This window comes from Cucurbita maxima, unplaced genomic scaffold, assembly GCF_002738345.1.
Source record: "Cucurbita maxima cultivar Rimu unplaced genomic scaffold, Cmax_1.0 Cma_Scf00036, whole genome shotgun sequence".
NCBI lineage: Eukaryota > Viridiplantae > Streptophyta > Magnoliopsida > Cucurbitales > Cucurbitaceae > Cucurbita > Cucurbita maxima.
In genome coordinates this window covers 1851848-1869554 of record NW_019272052.1, presented here as the reverse complement: position 1 = coordinate 1869554, position 17707 = coordinate 1851848, and the positions used below count along the sequence as shown (strand labels likewise).

The 17707-nt window shown below is 38.9% G+C and overlaps 4 protein-coding genes across 11 annotated transcripts; 1 reads left to right on the top strand and 3 right to left on the bottom strand.

Moving 5' to 3' along the window:
- Window positions 1–975: 975 nt before the first annotated feature.
- Window positions 976–4783, top strand: LOC111468463 (transcription factor ABORTED MICROSPORES-like). Of its 3 annotated transcripts, none has more exons than XM_023113703.1 (10): window positions 976–1161; window positions 1265–1369; window positions 1444–1558; window positions 1692–1871; window positions 1960–2038; window positions 2115–2183; window positions 2333–3058; window positions 3230–3520; window positions 3619–3795; window positions 4448–4783. In XM_023113703.1, exons 3-10 carry the CDS (start codon window positions 1470–1472, stop codon window positions 4661–4663), a joined length of 1827 nt encoding a protein of 608 aa, XP_022969471.1. In that variant the 5' UTR covers window positions 976–1161; window positions 1265–1369; window positions 1444–1469; the 3' UTR covers window positions 4664–4783. The 3 variants fall into 3 exon arrangements, with proteins under 3 accessions (XP_022969471.1, XP_022969474.1, XP_022969473.1); XM_023113706.1 differs by lacking the exon at window positions 976–1161 and having other exon boundaries at window positions 1177–1369; window positions 2333–2566; window positions 2690–3058; XM_023113705.1 differs by lacking the exon at window positions 976–1161 and having other exon boundaries at window positions 1177–1348.
- On the bottom strand, window positions 1333–17627 carry LOC111468465 (monooxygenase 2-like). Of its 2 annotated transcripts, XR_002714753.1 has the most exons (7): window positions 17297–17627; window positions 17052–17198; window positions 16572–16640; window positions 16315–16471; window positions 15999–16227; window positions 14615–15251; window positions 1333–1346 (listed from the first exon to the last, which is right to left on the bottom strand). XR_002714753.1 is itself a non-coding variant. In XM_023113710.1 (6 exons), exons 1-6 carry the CDS (start codon window positions 17368–17370, stop codon window positions 14713–14715), a joined length of 1215 nt encoding a protein of 404 aa, XP_022969478.1. In that variant the 5' UTR covers window positions 17371–17627; the 3' UTR covers window positions 14535–14712. The 2 variants fall into 2 exon arrangements, 1 of the variants encoding a protein (XP_022969478.1); XM_023113710.1 differs by lacking the exon at window positions 1333–1346 and having other exon boundaries at window positions 14535–15251.
- On the bottom strand, window positions 5742–9352 carry LOC111468464 (probable 26S proteasome non-ATPase regulatory subunit 3). 5 transcript variants are annotated; one of them, XR_002714752.1, is made up of 10 exons: window positions 9241–9352; window positions 9051–9143; window positions 8771–8961; window positions 8525–8665; window positions 8300–8436; window positions 8112–8166; window positions 7928–8038; window positions 7318–7557; window positions 6434–7013; window positions 5742–6041 (listed from the first exon to the last, which is right to left on the bottom strand). XR_002714752.1 is itself a non-coding variant. In XM_023113707.1 (9 exons), exons 2-9 carry the CDS (start codon window positions 9130–9132, stop codon window positions 6501–6503), a joined length of 1470 nt encoding a protein of 489 aa, XP_022969475.1. In that variant the 5' UTR covers window positions 9133–9143; window positions 9241–9352; the 3' UTR covers window positions 6170–6500. The 5 variants fall into 5 exon arrangements, 3 of the variants coding, with proteins under 3 accessions (XP_022969475.1, XP_022969477.1, XP_022969476.1); XR_002714751.1 differs by having other exon boundaries at window positions 5742–5987; XM_023113707.1 differs by lacking the exon at window positions 5742–6041 and having other exon boundaries at window positions 6170–7013.
- On the bottom strand, window positions 10179–13667 carry LOC111468075 (monooxygenase 2-like; the record flags this gene model as incomplete). The annotated part of the gene is made up of 5 exons (XM_023113123.1): window positions 10179–10993; window positions 11103–11331; window positions 12114–12279; window positions 13202–13264; window positions 13372–13667. Coding segments are annotated over 5 exons (1284 nt in total), but the record flags the coding sequence as incomplete, so codon positions are not given.
- Window positions 17628–17707: the final 80 nt, after the last annotated feature.

Below are 17707 nucleotides of genomic sequence, written 5' to 3'. Positions count from 1 at the left end.
CCAATTTCAGGTAATGTATATGATTCAAATATATGTTCATGTCACTATGTGACCACATATTTAATTGTATTACTAGATAATTATTAATAATGTAGAATTATCAATCATGTTTAAAATTTATTGAGAACGCCAAGACAATAAACGTGTTAGTTAGGTATACTCATTTTTCAATGTGCATTAATTGCATTTATGGCTAACCTATAAATTTTTATAAAAAAATGCATTGAGTGTATATATTCGAATCTAGATGAGTTGTACCCATTCCTTCTTAAATATTGACCGATAAATGAATGGTTTAAAAGTAATTTTTATATATAATGGTTCTAATGGTTTAAATTTTCATTCAATCAAAAATTAATTTAAAGCAATTTCAAAGTCACTCGTAAACAAATATAGCAACCATTAAGTAATTAATTTTTAGAAAATAATGACAGTTAAGAATAGAGATTTGAATATCTTACCTCGAGAATAGAGCAACCTTTTTGTCTCACTCAACTTCTACCCGGAATGACCTAGGTTAAAATTTAAAAAAAGAATTCAAATCAGATCAAAGGGAATAAAATTATATTTTTGTACAATAATCACTTACAAAATCTCAAACAAAGTCCATGACCTCAGATAGAAACAAGTGTCAACGTGTGTGTGTGTGTGTGTGTGGGCACTTTGACATATAAAGCATGTAGAGATGTAAGCATGTCTGTAGGTACACAACAAGTTGTTTGGAAACAATACAAGCACATCCTCATTAAAAGCATTCAGATCTGAGTCAAGCTATGCTAATAAAGAGTAGTTGAGAAGTCATGAAAGAAGATGCAAGAACTAAAAAGAATGCATATAAAATAAGCTTAGGAAGGGAAGGGAAGGGAAGGGAAGGGAAGGGAAGGCAGTTGGGGTATCTTAGCTCATGCAATCTGTTCCTCCCATCATTACCAACTCATAATCCATCTTACTTACTTTTAAGAAACTGAAAGCAAAAATGAATATCATAAAAAGCCTCTGTTTCTCATGCATGGCCTGCAGTTCACCTACCTGAATTTGAAGCAACAACCAATTATATAAACAGAAACAAATGTAGAACAAACAAGTACTACTTCTACTTTTCTCTCTGTTTCTAAGTAAATGGCAGAAGGAGGTGGAGATTTGGTAGGCCCTTAGTCTGAGGTGGGTTTTTGTCTGATGAAGCTTTGGGGGTGTGATGCCATTCCTATGGTCCAGTAGTTAACTATTGCTATCACTTCAAATCTTTACTTTGGTTTTTTCTCAGCATTGCTAAGGTTTTCAGAGCACTTCAGAGGGGATCCTTCCTGTCGTCTTCTAGGTCCTTGGGGGAACTGTTTCATTCAAACCTGTACTGTGTATAAGATTTTGAGTATGATTCTCTTGACCAAATCTATCTATTATTGAGAGGTTTCTAATTCCTCTGCTTTCTATCAATAAATGCAGGAGATTCTAATCATAGTATTGTCATCATGCAAAGCCTGATGGAGAGACTAAGACCCCTTGTGGGTAGTAAAAGCTGGAACTATTGTGTTCTATGGAAATTGAGCCAAGATCAGAGGTAGAGTTTACTACTTTGTTTTCTCTCTCTCTCTCTCTCTCTCTCTCTCTATCACTCCCAAGCTTAGCTTTTAACTCTGTTTCAGCCGTTCAGGATCCATCCGATTTCTCAAAAGCCTTCTCTTTTGTTTCAGATGTGTTGAATGGATGAACTGCTGTTGTGCTGGGACTGAGAATGGGCAAAATGGTGGAGAAGAACTTGGGTTTCCTGTTTCTCAAGTCATTCCATGTAGGGACACTGCATATCCACACCCAAGAGCCAGTTCTTGTGATCTTCTTGCTCAGCTGCCATGTTCTGTGCCTCTAAATTCTGGGTATCTAATTGATATTTATCATCTCCACATACCCTCCCCTTCCTCCTCTCTCTCTCTCTCTTTCTCTCAGTTGTTCTTTGTTGAACAGGGTTTACATACAGACACTGCTATCAAATGAACCCAAATGGCTACTCTTCTCCAATACCATGGATTCAACCGCACTGGATGTGAGTAGCATTCACAGGGGAAAGAGTACCACAGGTTGCAACAAATAGCTTACATTTTTTTTCGTTCTCTTTGCAGGAAACAGCGGGAACCAGGGTGTTAATTCCATTTCCATTTGGACTTGTGGAGCTGTTCGTCGCTAAACATGTATACACATACACTACAAGTAATCTCATTCTTTTAAAGGGATTGAATTAAAAAAATAGCTAAACTGCAGCAACATGTTTATTCGAGTTGAAGGATAGCAAAATGGTTTTTCTATAATGTATTTAGACAGATTCCCTCTGTTCTCACAGGCATCTGAAGATCAGCATGTCATAGATTTTGTAACAATTCAATGCAGCATTTCTGTTGAGCAAGAAGCCATTATTAATTCAAGCAACATGGATACAAGTTTCTCTGTTGATGTAAACGCAACAAACGAAATCCAATCAAAGCCGTTTGTAGCGGATCGGAATGCTGTTCTAAAAGATCCTGAAATTCAATTTGAGGCACCAGGTTCAGCCGCACCAACATTAGAAAACGCCAATGTGGGTTATGATATCTCATTAGACAGAATCCGCCTCTGCAGTTCTCCTATGAATTTCTTGCAACAGTTCAATTATAGCTCAGAAAACAGAAATAAGAATGAAATTTTCAATGAATGCTCACAGGATTCATTCCTTACGGATAAGCAGGGAAACCATTACAAGTTTTCAGCTGAAAATGAGTTCCAAGAGGTGGATACGATGCAAGGGTCCTTAATGAACACATCAAACATTCATGTGCAGTTAAAGGAGAACAGTGAATGCAAAGAGCAGCAAGGGGAGGAAAAAGACTTGGTCAAACATGAAAATGGAAGGTCTGATTCAATCTCTGATTGCAGTGATCAGATCGATGACGAAGATGATGCAATCGCAAAGTACCGCCGGAGGACTGGGCAGGGTCCTCAATCAAAGAACCTTGTTGCTGAGAGGAAGAGAAGAAAGAAACTAAATGAGCGGCTGTATAATCTCCGAGCATTGGTTCCCAAAATTTCTAAGGTGATTACCTCTAAACCCTGTTCAGATCACTAGAAACTATGAAGGAAAATGAAACAAAACAGCTTGCTAGTACTTAAATCAGTTTATAACTCGTTTGAGTTAAATATATCCCAAAACAACAAACTGGTGTTTATATTATCTTCTAATGCATAGTTTCTGTGGATTTCTCAGATGGATAAAGCCTCAATACTTGGTGATGCAATTGATTTTGTGAAGGAGTTGCAAAAGCAAGTCAAGGAACTCCAAGATGAACTGGAAGAACATACAGATGATGAAAACGGTAAAACTGTAGTTTCAGGAAACAATGGAAACCAAAATAGTGTCCAACTACCTGAGTTTCTGAGCCAAAATGATAAAGCTCAAAACAGTTACCATATGGGAGTACTGGGAAGTGGAAGTATTTTGAAGCAAAATCATCAGGACACTGAAGGTACTAACAATGACAAGACACAACAGATGGAGGTATATATATAAGAAGTTAATAGTAGAAAAAAGCAACTGTCATTGTCCGTATTCACTACTGCAGATGCTAAAATAGAAGTGAAATTGAATAATTGCAGCCTCAAGTGGAAGTGGCTCAGATTGATGGGAACGAGTTCTTTGTTAAGGTTTTCTGCGAGAATAAGCGAGGCGGGTTTATGAGGTTAATGGAGGCCTTAAATGCTCTTGGCTTGGAAGTAACAAATGCAAATGTGACCAGCTATAGAGGCCTCGTATCTAATGTTTTCAAAGTTGGGGTAAGCAAACTTTTCATCTCCCAAACATTTGCATCCTTTCTAGAAATCAAAACAATAAAACAAACAATCGAGTCATTCAAACTAATCGGAATGTCAACTAGCACATAGCTCAACTGGTTAATGGATACATCCTCGACCAAGAGTTTAGGGGTTCAGGAATGTGAGATCCCACATCGGTTGGGGAGGAGAACGAAACACAAAGGTGTGGAAACCTCTCCTTAGTAGACGTGTTTTAAAAACCTTAAGAGAAAGTCCAAAGAGGACAATATCTGCCAGCGGTGGGCTTGGGGTGTTACAAATGGTATCAAAGCCAGACACCGAACGATGTGCCAGCAAGGAGGCTGTTCTCCGAAGGGGGTAGACACGAGGTGGTGTGTCAGTAAGGACGCTGGGCACCGAGGGGGGTGGATTTGGTGGGGTCCCACATTGATTGGAGAAAGGAACGAGTGCCGGCGAGGACGCTGGGCCCTAAAGGGGTGGATTGTGAGAACCCACATCGGTTGGGAAGGAGAACGAAACACCCTTTATAAGGGTATGAAAACCTCTCCCTAGCAGACGCGTTTTAAGAACTTTAAGGGGAAGCCCGAGAGAACTAGCCCATCAGGTATTAATCAATGATTCAATAATGACTTGAGTAACATTTTGGTGGCAGAAGAAGGACAGTGAAATGGTTCAAGCGGATGATGTAAGAGACTCTTTGCTGGAGATAACAAAGTACCCATGCAGAGGGTGGGCAGAAATAGTGAAGGCACCAGAGTGCATTGGAAGCCGCATGGAGCCCAACCCCCACCCCCACCAGCACCAGACCCAGAATCCATTTCAAGACAAAGCTATCATCAATTCACGACTTCATCTCCTTAATGAATAATTCCTACTTCTTCTTCCCTCTTTATACTCGAGCAAAAGCACCGAATACAGACTATATTTATTTGTTCTCTCTAATACTTTGTAGTACATCCACCGTAATAAAGAATGATGAACACGCAAATCAAATCCACAAGCATATGCTGTCGAGTAATCAAAATCAATTACCTCCTAGTGACGAGTGAGGGAGGGCGTGTAAGATAATGCATGACCATATCAACAAACTCTAGCCCAGATTTCTCTGTTCGGCCATGAAATTCGATGATATCTTCAACAAATTTACGAATAGGAGCAGAAGCTCGAGACTAAAATTACTTCAACTGTCTACGCAATCGCACAAATTCACAGAAAAAGAAAGAAAGAACTTCATCATCGCTAGTATGTCAAGTTTACGAGAAAGCCAATGGATTCAGGGAATTTTTCCAGTCTAAAGCCTAAATCTGAGCAGAAGAAACCAATTCTATTGAAAAGTACAGAAATGGAAATCAAACAAGGAAATATCAAGAATGTCGAGAATCTGAAAATGTTGTGGAAGAAAAAGAACCACTTACATTGGCATAAGAATTTCGATTCAGAGGATTGTGAGAAGCTTTGGGAACTGGTTTTAAACGAAGATCATCGAACTTCTCTCAATGGGAATTGGTTTGTACGATTACTTTTTTTTACCTCTTCACTAATAATTGATTATAATTTCTTGCCATTTAGTTGAAATTAAAAACATGTTTAATATTACATTTTTAACCCCATTTTCATACCATTAAAGTTAATTTTTTAATTAATAAAAACAAAAATATATTTGTCCCCGCAAATTTGATGGGTAATTTTAACCATTCTCAATCATCCTCAATGATTCTACAACAGAGTACACCATAGAGCTTTCGTTGAAGCCTCCTTATCTAGAGCTCCCGAACAACCTCCTCCTCCTTTTAATCGAAGCTCACTCCTTTGAAGCCTTCAAACAAAATACACCCTGCTTCTAAATCAAATCTTTGTTTCATACAAAAGCAATCACGGAGCACATGCATTTGATTATACGATAGAACATAAGATCTCTTAAAAAAAAAATATCGAAAACCACCGCATTTTAACAGTTTCATAATAATCAATGGATATGAATTCAAATCTATATTTCTCGAACGTGGCTATGTTGTATATTTCTTGTGGCAGGTAAGAAAATTACGAGTATGAGCACCATTTCAAGACGTTTGGCTTCAGTTCAGCCATTTGAGTGATCAACCAAAAAACCACTAACGTGTAGAACTGAAACTTCAATACCGTGTCGAAGCCATCGATAGCTACCGTTACTTTACTGCTGTGTCTACGGTCATCTAATACGAATGAGATCAAAAAGGCCATCAGCCACCGTTACTTTACTGCTGTGCCTACGGTCATTTAATATTGTAAAACATGTTAAACTATTTCGAATCGAGTTTTGATTAGACTAAAGTATGAAATGAAAGAACATGAAAGAAAATTCTAATGAGCTTTTGAGAACTAATGGAGTTGGGGATTTATGCAACCTAGAATTGTGCAGCACATTGAGTTAAGAAAACCCATGTAAAAGGCTCCCATAAACATCAACTACAAAATGGCATGATCAAAATCCAAAAGCTCATGCTACAATTTAGAAGAGTTTCACTAATAAGATGGACATCTCAAGTATGTTCTATGAAAGAAACAACCAATGTGGCATTACGAACACGATAGATTCATGGTAAAAAAAAGGGAAAAAGATGATTGAATCAATGCATCAAAAACTTTCTGACCAGCATACCTGGATGAAATTGTACAGCTGATTGGCTCCCATGACTCGAATTGAGCTGAGTCTCACACTGAATCAATTAAAAGTCGTCATCGTCTTCTTCGGCTATATGCTTAGCAAGTTCTTGCTCCTGCTGCTGTCTTTCTCTCCTTTTCTCAGCACTTTCCTTTTCTTTGTGGGAGTTTGGTGGGAACCTGAGAGCACGAACTGCCTCATTGTGCATATTCAGGCAGAATGCAATCCTTGAGTTGAAGGCAATTTGAGGCTCATTGGTAGAGTAGATATCTCCAGTCTCCTTGGATACCATCCATCCCTTCGCGTGATCAACTGTGGCATCAATTGCTCCATCTCGGATTGCCTTTGAGACGATACTCTCGGCATCAGCAATAGGATTTTCAGAGTCCAGTCTCAGCTTTTTAGCAATATCAGCCAGAGAAATGCGCGAATATGATATGCTAATGTTGCGCAGCCCAGTTCTAATTACATTATGTCGTAGCCTCACGATCAAATTGTTGGTCCGATCTGAGCTGAAAGTACTAGAGAACTTCTCAGCAACCGTTCTGAAAAGCTCCAAGTCGCCAATTCTCACAGCCTGAAAGAAAAAAACATTGTTAATAAAAGAGCAGAATAGACTATTGACAAATGACAAGGGAGTTCACTATAATTCATATGAAAAGGCCAATTCAAGTCGCATTCATTTTTTTTTTTTCCTTCACAGAGGAAGAGAGGAAAGATGGAGGAGGGAGCGGTGGGAAGTTTGGGGCCAACATGTTACTATTGGTAATTGGATTTCTGCAGTAAAGCAATCACCAACCTAACCTTTTCCGAAGACGAAATTACTTTTATTTTTGTTAAAGCAAATAAAACGGTCGAATACTTCTCGAACATAAACTTACATTTGTAAGTTCAAAGTATGGCCTCAGAGCTGTCTCCATGCCTTTCTGCATGAAAACAGTCCTCTCAGGGATTTCTCCTAACAATAAGCGAACAATGATTGCCCATTTGTTGCATTGTACTCGAAAACCAAGCGCTGCAATAGGTGCTTTTCGAGCGGCTTGTAGAAGAGACTCCTTCGCATCTGTATATTCCAGCTGAATGGTCCTGATCTTGCCTAGGTAAAATAGGTACCTACAGAACTGTGCTAGAAACCAACATTCATAAGATACTTAACAAAAGTATTAAATTCTAGGAAATTTATACATACAAAACATCACTAAAAATTATTACATTAAAAAAAACGCCTGAATTCTTCTTATGCCTAGACATTACAAACTGCAATCATCATTGAAATTCAAAAGCATGTAGGCATGTAAAAATCGACAACTTTAAATCTCATCGCTAGAACTATTTAACGAGCCAAGTAACTTATGTTACAAGCATTTATACTGAAGAATGCTGCATAATATTGCAGCATAACTTTCTTAAATCCACAGATACTTGTTTTAGCAAAAGATAAAATAATAATAATAATGATTGAAAGAAAAAGATTATCGTCCTTAAACTTGCCTGCTGGTTTGAGTGAGCTTCAAATCGGGGTGCCTTGGACCTCAACTTCTCTGCTTGATCATAAAGATTGTAATAGAGGTAATTTCGAAGTAGTAGGTTGAGGAGGGTTTCCTAAATCACATTGTTACCACTATATAAGGCACCATAATATGGTATTAACTGATAGAAAAATGAAGAAAATTACCTGACCCAATTCATCATGGCGTAAAGTAGCAATGCGATGCAGAGCCAGGAGGTTACTGTCAATCAAAGTTTTCCATGTTACGAAATGAGTATCAATACACTCTACTCTGGAATCAAACCACCAGAATCATAGAAATGTATGAAATTAACTAACATAACTCTAATAAAATCTTTAAGTTATAACCCTACCCTCTTATTTCAGCAAGATCACCAGTGAGTTCGTAGCTAAGCGAGTAATAAAAGTAAAGCCTAGATGATAGCACATCAACCGTTCTTCTATTCAAGTTCTTCAATCGGGCAATGCTAGCTGAAGCACAAGCCTTAGCCTGAAATATCCAGCAAGTTTTCAGGAGTCAAGACCACAGTTCAGGCAAAATAGGAAAACCCCTGATAGATATAAGAGGAATACATCACCTCGCCATATTTCTTCTGATCAATCAGAAATACTAGCAAAAGCAAATAGCAGAAAATCTCTATCTCAGGTAAGGGATGTTTTACAGGTGCCTGAGTTAATGCCTTTGTTTCCGAGTCAACATCCATTTCGTAGTCATCCTCCTAACCAATTGTTAAACAAAGCTTATTACAGCGTTTTACAATCTTTATAACAGGGAATTGCATCATGCACACAAACAACAATGTTTCCATTAAATTTCGAATTACCTTCGGAATAAATGACGATAACCTTGTGTGCACATCGGATCCTGGCGGGAGAGCAAAATTCAGGAATGGAGAAAGAACAGACGCCTTCAATTTCTGCCTCAACGCCATAGTCAGACGAATAGCTCGAACGATTCGCCGGACTTCCCGTGCATACGCACCGGTTTCAAGAAGCGACACAATCTCTTTCAAATCTGATCGAAAGAAATCGTTAACAAATTTCAAAATCAAGGCCACTAAGAATTCAACAAAACATGAGAAAATGCAGATAAAGCTCTAATACGTTGTAACGTTGAAGGAGAAGTTAGAGCAGCAGAAGAAGAAATGGGAGGAGGAAGTTCCTTCATCTCAGCGTCTTGCGTCATCTTCGCAAATTCTGTATGAAATCCACAAAACTACACAACTGAATCGACAAGATTTCGAATGGAGAAACAGAAGAAAGAAACTAGATCGATAGCTGAAACAAATTAAACCTCGAATTCAGAGAAAGCCGGAGATTTTGCTGTATAAAGCGACTGGAGATGGCACCAAGGGTTTCTTCACGTTGCCTCGTGAGCAAGAAGCAAACCATACCATTTTTCTTTTTTAAAAACAAATTAAAAAATTATTTGTGATGGTAGCATCAACTATAACGAGTTAATGCAGACAATATCTACTAACGGTTGATTTAAGTTACTACAAATGATATCAGTGCAAATCACCAAATGTTGCAAGGCACTGGTTGGATTAGGAGTAGAATTAGACCCTTTTCATAATAGATACATTTTAAAGTTGTGAGGCTATGAATTTGGGCGGTTACAAATGCAGAGCTCATTAACAAACGGTGCAAGACACTGGTCGGAATAGGACTAGACCCTCTTTAAAATCTGGCCGGAATAGGACTAGACCCTCTTTAAAATTGTGAGGTTGTGGGCTTGGACTGTTACAAATGACATTAGAGTTAGTCACCAAATGGTGCGAGACTCTATAGTCACCAAATGGTGCGAGACTCTATAGTCACCAAATGGTGCGAGACACTAATTAGAGTAAGGCTAGATTCTCTCTATAGTAAACATATTTTAAAACCGTGAAGCTGATGATGATACGCAACGAGTTAAAACATACAATATTTGCTAACATTGGATTTGAGCGATAACAAAATTTTTATAAAATACATGAATTACTTTTTTTTTTATTGCAAATTGATTTTGAGATAAAACGGGACGTTTATTTAATAAAATTCTTTAGAAAAAGAATTCAAACATGATATTAAATCTTTTGCTCTCAACCACATGGATAGTTAAATGTGCTCATCAGTGCCTAACCTTGAGATGTGGATAATCCAAGACACATTAGTACGTCGTACTTCTCCTGTTTGAACCGGGGTTTGAAACCAAACTTCTCCTCGAGAGGATAGATGGGTCGATTCAGGTGAGATCCAATGTAAATCCAACTTTCTATTCACTTGTGGGATCCCTAGGGGACCACCTCGACTCCTCTCTTCTCAAGAATCCATACATCCCTTATCAGTTATATGGACAGCTATCTCTCGAGCACAAGTTTAGGTTCAGCCTCAATGGGAAAATAAAACGGAGCACCTAACAACGTATCTTCACAGACCAAGAACTACAAGATCGCCCCTTTCATTCTGGAGTGACGGAGGGATTGTACCATTCAAGCCCCATAACCCTAAAATACATACAATTGGTTGAATACATCAAGTAAGTGTCCCACAATCAAAAGCAGAGAACTTCATTAATAAACCAACAAGAAAATCAGCCAAGATGTTATCCCTCAAGTAATTCATCAATTTCCCTTCACTCTCTTGAATTGAACCAACCACATACGATGTAGTAATGAGCTTAATGCATCTCCATCTCCTTTCTTTTGCATATTTCTCTAACCCCTTCTCAATTCTCTTATATTCCTCTTCTCCTCCTCCCATTGGATTCCTCAACATAGCTTTGGCTAAACATCGAGCAAGAACGACGCCATCTTCCAATGCAGAACAACCTCCTTGTCCGAGATCAGGGGTCATCGAGTGAAGTGCGTCGCCTGCAATACAAACGTTACCTCGAGAAAAGTCATTCCAAACAAGCTCCCAAGGATGTCTACATCTCAATGGCAACGACACAAAAGAATCAACTTTAGAGTCTTCAACAACGGCCCTTACTCGATCAGGTACCTTTCCGAGCTTGCTCAAAATATGTTGCTTTAGTCTAACTGGGTTTTCTTCAATCTCTTTACCTTCGAGTTTCACAATGTGTTAGGAATACAATACAAGAAGATATCACGAGTATTATTACGGCGTTAAGAAAGGTGTGCCTAATGATTTCTCGAGTTCCGAGAGGCTAACCTTGTTTGGAAGAATGCCAAGTGCTAAACCAGTAGACAGTGTTGGCATTACATGGCATAACACCAAAGCGAAGGCCTTTGCTGAAAAACCACATGAAATTATTCTCAAATCCATGCCCATTCTCGTATGTTGTAATCCCTCTAGTAGCGTTTCTGCCTGACAAAGAAGGCTTCTTGAAGCCCAGCCACTTAGCAACCACAGACTTCACTCCATCACACCCAATCAACACCTTTTTTCAATTTCCCCAAAAGAGTTAGCATCATGGCCAAGCCCAACAAAAACCCGTTTTAGATATGTAAAAACGCGCATCGAACGTTGACATGACTAATAATGAAGGAGAATAGTATTTATATAATTGTTATGTAACAGTCCAAACTCACCGCTAATAGATATTATCTTCTTTGGGTTCTCTTAAAAGCTTCCCCTCAAGGTTTTTAAAACGCATTTGCTAGAGAGAGATTTCCACGCCCTGATACAGAATGTCCGTTCTCCCCTCCAATTGATGTGGGATCTCAAAATCCACTACCATTCGGGGTCCAACGTCCTCCCTTGCACACCGTGTAGTGTCCACCCCCTTCGGGGCTCATACCATTGTGAGATCCCATATCGTTTAGAAAGGAGGACGAAATATTCTTTATAAAGATGTGGAAACCTCTCCCTAGCAGACGCATTTTAAAACCTTGAGGCGAAACTCGGAAGGGAAAACTCACAGAAAACAATATTTGCTACCGATGGACTTAGGCTCGTATACATTGTATAAGAAATGTTCTTTAACAAAAAAGACAGTTCGATCTATCATTTTCGTTCTTATTCTTTGATTTTCATTTACGTTAGAATCTTAGAGAGTAAGAACTCAATTATTCAATACGACCACGTCTCTCTGTCACACTCAATCAACACCCTTTTTCCACAACAGACAGGCATATCAGATCAGAAATAACACTTCTAGTTTTAGAGCAATCATTCAACAACTAAACATGGCGGCTATGGCTTAAAAAGTAAATAATTTACCTTGGTTTTGAGAAGGGTTCCATCAGCAAGGTGCAGAAGCTTAAGAAAGCCAGCTGATTCTTCAATGGAAACAAGCTTGGAGGAGTATCGAATGGTGCCTTTTGGAAGATCCATTGCAAGTGCTTCTAATAATGACTTCCTCATTACAGTTCTGGCTTCTTGCTCTCTGTTCTCAAACCATAATTCTACTATTAATCAGCACTTCAAACATGTCGGCTATCACATATTTGGTAACAATTGTTGTTTGTTCGTTCAATTTTTAAATTAAAAATGAAAAACAATTACTTGAAAATAACTTGAGAAAATTAAATACCAATTTTATTTATTTATTATGCAAACTAATAAATTAATATGGTGAAAAATACCGAAAAAACCGTGAGATCCAACATTGATGGGAGAGGGAAATGAGTGTCAGCGAGAATGCTGAGCACTGAAAGGGATGGATTTTGAGATCCCACATCGGTTGGAGACAAGTGTTAGTTGAACACGACTTTCCACAATGGTATGATATTGTCCCCTTTAAGCATAATTCACGTGGCTTTGCTTTGGGCTTCCCCAAAAGGCCTCATACACATGGAGGTCAATATTCCTTTATTATAAATCATGATCATTCCCTAAATTAGCCGATGTGAGACTTTCATGGATTGAAACATTTTTTATAATAGTGTGGAAATCTCTCCCTAGCGGACTCGTTTTAAAACTTTGAGGGGAAGCCCGAAAGTGAAATTTCAAAGAGGACAATATTGGTGGGCTTGGTCAGTTACAAAAACCGAGAAACAAGAAACTCAATAAAAAATTAGAAGCAAGAAACCGAAATATTGTTAAACAAGCCCGACTTTTTTTTTCATGTTTCTTGCTTCTAGTTTTTTTTTTATTATTATTATTTTAATGATAATGAAAAGCACAATTATATTTAGCCACTATTTTTTGCAATGAACAATTATTCTTTAGTTCTTATGTTCTAAAGATTTAAATTAAAATGTAAATTATTTTTAATAATTAAATATTCAAATATTTATACTGTATTTATTTTAAAATAAAACAATTTTAGAAAAATGAGGAACAATCAACAAATACAGAAATCTCACCCGCGGGTCGTAAAGCGCAGATTCGAAGTTGGAAGCCCCGAAACCGCAGAGAAAGTCACGTTTCTACAATCAACAAAGCCAAGAAACAAAAATCGAGATTCAAATTAACAGAAACAGAAGAAAAATTCTAGAATCGAAGTATTACGAAACGAATGAAGCGCAAGAACTACCCGGCGAGGCGATCGTGGTGGCGGCGGAGGGAATCGGCGACTCCCAAGGCGTCGAGAGCCTTCCAAGCGTTATTCCATGTCGTCAAAGCATATCCAGCGGCTCTCAAAGAATCGGAAGTTTCTAACACTAAGCTTCGGATTCCTAACCTGTGAAGCCCTAAGGCAGTGGCCAGGCCGCTGCTTCCATGATTGATGCAGAGAAATCGCTTTGGCCTTGAAATTAATGGCGAATGGATTATGAATTGTCTTCCACTGTATGGTTTTCCGGTTGAAGAAATGTTGTTAGAGAGGACAAATCATTGGAGGCAGTGCTCCAATAATTGCATTTTGTGGCGGGCTCTATTGCAAGCCGCCACAATGGAGTATTTTGTTGTTTTTTTTTAGCCAAGTGAAAAATAAGTATTTATGAAAAAAAAAAAATCCACATTTCAAAGTAAAAAATATATTTTTCCTCCCTCCCAAGTTATTTTTTTTTTAATTTTTGACTTTTTTTGGTCTTGAATTTTTTTAATAAAATAGTTCGGAGTGATTCAGAATCAAATTGATCAATAATGCAATAATGCAAATGGTAGTCATAGGACGAGAAACCGCTAGTAGATATTGTCGGTGACCGTCCAAGTCCACAACTAGTAGATATTGTCTGTTATATTACGTATCGACGTCAGCCTCACATTTTTAAAACGCATCTGACCCCGCCTCACATGTTTAAAAATTTAAACCATTTTCAAGAGCTTAAAGAACTAAAATTGTAACTTATAAAAGGATCACAGGGTTGAGGACGCCAAATATAATCCACGTCCCTATTCTTGGCCCCGACTCCATTTAGGTTACGAGGAAAAATCTTCTCCATTCCTATTTAAACAGAAATACCATGACCTGAGGACAGTAAATATAATCTCTATCTTAATTCCTATCCCCAACCCCATTTAAGTTACGGGGAGAAATCTTCTCCATTCCTATTTAAATAGTGATACCATGACCCAAGGACGACGAATATTATCCTCGTCCCTATTCCTGGCCCTGACTCCATTTACGTTGCGGGAAAAAATCTTCTCCATTCCTATTTTACAGGGATACCATGACCTGTTCGATGTAGGATCCAAACTCCACACATTAAATGTTAAATGGACATCTTTAATAAGAGTTCCCCACCTCCTTTCACATTAGTACACAAGCAAGTCCTGCACTTGCCATTGTTTTATTCAAACTTCCAAGAAGATCACCTCAATGAGGATGCTCTCACTCTACATATTTGCACACAAGCAAAGTTCTAAAATTTTACACAAAATAAAAATACATGACGAAGAAGAAGAAGAAATCAGTGACAATGAGATTGGTTGGCTACAAAGAAGAAGGGGCCAGTTTCCCGCAGTCGAAGTTTGTTCTTCCCAGCAAGAGGCCAACCAGAAATTGAGACAAAATCTTATCCCTGAAAAACTTAGCAAACGCCCCACTGCTCTGTTGCAGCCTTCCCACCATATACGCTGTGCTGATCAGGTCGATGCTCCGCCATTTCCTCTCGGCAGCGTACTTCCTAAGCCCCATCTCGAGCAGCAGGACCTCCTCCTCATGGCTGCTGGGTTTCTTCAGCAGGGCTTCTGCAATGCATCTGGCTAAAACAACCCCATCTTCCAAAGCAGAACACCCACCTTGGCCGAGGTCTGGGGTCATTGGGTGCAGCGCATCACCAGCCACACACACATTGCCTTTCACAATGTTGCCCCACATCAGCTCCCATGGAGGTCTGTATCTCAATGCTGCTGGTTGAAAACAAGCTACATCAGTTTCTTCAATCACTGCCCTTGCTTCTCCTGGCATCTCTCCAAGCTTGCTTAGTACAAGTTGCTTCAGTTTTGCTGGATTTTCACTCATTTCAAGCTCTGCAAGGTGATGAACGTAAATAATTACAAGGCATATTTGGTGGTGGGAACTACGGACCTCCACAATTGTATGATATTGTCGACTTTAAGCATTAGCTCTCATGGTTTTTCTTTTGGTTTCCCCAAGAGGTCCCATACCAATGGAGACGTATTCCTTGCTTATAAACTCATGATCATCCTCTTAATTAGCCAATGTAGGACTCCCTCTCAACAATCCTCGACAATCCTCCCCTCGAACAATGTACACCATTGAGCCTCTGCTGAGGCTATAGAGCCCTCAAATAGCTTCTCCTTAATTGAGACTCAACTCCTTTCTCTGGAGCCCTCGAACAAAATACACCCTTTGTTTGATGCTTGAGTCACTTTTTGACTACACCTTCGAGGCTCACAACTTCTTCGTTCGACACTGAGGACTCTATTGACATGGTTAAGTTAAGAGCATGACCTAATACCATGTTAGGAACCACGAACCTCCACAATGGTATGATATTGTCCATTTTGAGCATAAGCTCTCATACCAATGGAGATGTAAGACCATGATCATCCTCTTAATCAGTCAATGTGGGACTCCCTCCTAACAATTCTCAACATTTGATTATCACGCTCTGTTGGCATTGGGACTAGATTTATCCAACCCAACTTGATAAGTTCACAAAACTAAGGATGGGGACTACTTTTAAGATATATTGAAATAATAGGGACTAAATTCAGACAATTGTGTACGTGATCTAACAATTGTGTACTCACCTTCAGCTGAGGGGGTCCAAGTGAAAAACCAATAAAGAGTCTTGTCATTGCACGGGATGATACCAGCTCGTACTCCCTCACCGACAAATTGGCTCATCTTTGGTTCAAAACCATGGCTGGACTTGAGTTCTAAACAGCCTCTTACAGCATATCTCCCTGTGAAAGCTGGTGCCTTGAAGCCTAGCCATTTTGCCACCACTGAGTTCACTCCATCACATCCTATTAGCACCTTTTCAATCAAAACTAACAGAATTAAAATGATGCAAATCAATACAAAAGATGGATCAGAATCTGAGAAATAAGAGACACAATTTACCTTGGTCTTGATTGAGGTTCCATCAGCAAGATGAACAAGTTTAAGCAAACCAGACTCCTCAATAGAAACCACCTTGGAGGAGAATTTGATGGTTCCAATGGGAAGTTCCTTGGCCAGAAATTCCAGCAAGAACTTTCTTCTGACACAGCGAACTCCACTGCCCATCAAAACAAGCTCATTCATCTCAACAAAACTCCAATTCAGCACAACAATTATACTGGTTCCTAGCTATAAAATTGAAAAAACATCTTACTGACCTTTCTACGGGAGCTGAAAACAACAGCTCTGATGTTTTACGCCCAGAAATCATTGATGTAGTCATAATCCTGCATTTTGTTGGAGATAAATAACAACAATAGTGATCAATTCTATTACATAATACCATTACATTGATATAATGACTGTCTTTTGAAATCAGTAACGCAGGATGAACAGAACTTGCAAACATTTACGTAAAGCTGTGAACTACATTTACTGGCAGAAAATCAACTGAGAAAAATTTTCTTGGTATTAGAATTAATTGAACTAAAGAATAGTTGAGTCCATTCAAGAGAGTCAAGCATTCAGTCTAGCCTCCTACAGGTATAATTCTCACTCATTCGAAGTGTTTTCAAACTGGCAAAAGAACAAACACCTTGAGTGCAAGCATATTTGAAGGCAAAATCGGGTCTCCAAAACAAGAATTAAAGAAAACAACGAAATGAAAGAGCATTGAGAGCTTGACGATCATTGATTACCCTTCAAGTTGGTCATGGATTTGGCGAAGTGAATCGCCAATTCCAACTGCATCCAACGCCTTCCAGCCGTTCGTCCATAGCGATAACGCAAACCCAGTGATCCTCAAATCATCCGACGACTCCAAAACCAAGCTTCGAATTCCCAATCTGCACGATTTGAACTGAAATCATAAGCATTACGAAGAAGAAGAAGAACGACCGAACCATGGATTCATATTCACACACAATAGTAACAGAGAACTCACCTGTGAAATCCCAATGCAGTAGTGAGACCACTGATTCCAGCTCCCACAATCAGAACATCAACCACATTTTCCATATCCTTCTATTCACTCGCTGCAAAATCAAATCCAAAACGAACCCGTTCCTCGTTCCTGGTTTTTGGGAAAGAAGAGGCAACAAATAGCGAGTATATATGCAGAAAAGTGAGTGCGGTATGATGAAAATGTTGCAGACGGAAGCCATTAGATCATCAAGTCTTCGTCTGGATTGAAATTCGACCTTCTTGGAAGATACGTTGACGGAGAGAAACTCTTTTAGTGATTGAAAAATGGAACTGCGGCGGCCGGTCCAACTACGGCCATTATATTATTGTCCTACAGCCGCCTCCATTAAAGTTTGAGCATAGCACGTGTATGGTGAAGATGAGATCTTGT

Bases quoted from the DNA above. Each gene is read 5' to 3' on its own strand.
- LOC111468464 (XM_023113707.1), bottom strand. From the start codon at position 9,132: ATGACGCAAGACGCTGAGATGAAGGAACTTCCTCCTCCCATTTCTTCT. The intron at 8,666-8,770 runs GTAATTCGAAAT...ACAATTGGTTAG, and splicing joins TATCGTCATTTATTCCGAAG to GAGGATGACTACGAAATGGA. The intron at 7,014-7,317 runs GTAAGTTTATGT...TTTTTCTTTCAG, and splicing joins CATACTTTGAACTTACAAAT to GCTGTGAGAATTGGCGACTT.
- LOC111468465 (XM_023113710.1), bottom strand. From the start codon at position 17,370: ATGGAAAATGTGGTTGATGTTCTGATTGTGGGAGCTGGAATCAGTGGT. The intron at 17,199-17,296 runs GTGAGTTCTCTG...CAAATCGTGCAG, and splicing joins ACTGCATTGGGATTTCACAG to ATTGGGAATTCGAAGCTTGG. The intron at 16,641-17,051 runs GTAATCAATGAT...AACAAAATGCAG, and splicing joins ATCCATGACCAACTTGAAGG to GATTATGACTACATCAATGA.
- LOC111468463 (XM_023113703.1), top strand. From the start codon at position 1,470: ATGCAAAGCCTGATGGAGAGACTAAGACCCCTTGTGGGTAGTAAAAGC. The intron at 1,559-1,691 runs GTAGAGTTTACT...CTTTTGTTTCAG, and splicing joins AAATTGAGCCAAGATCAGAG to ATGTGTTGAATGGATGAACT. The intron at 1,872-1,959 runs GTATCTAATTGA...TTTGTTGAACAG, and splicing joins TCTGTGCCTCTAAATTCTGG to GGTTTACATACAGACACTGC.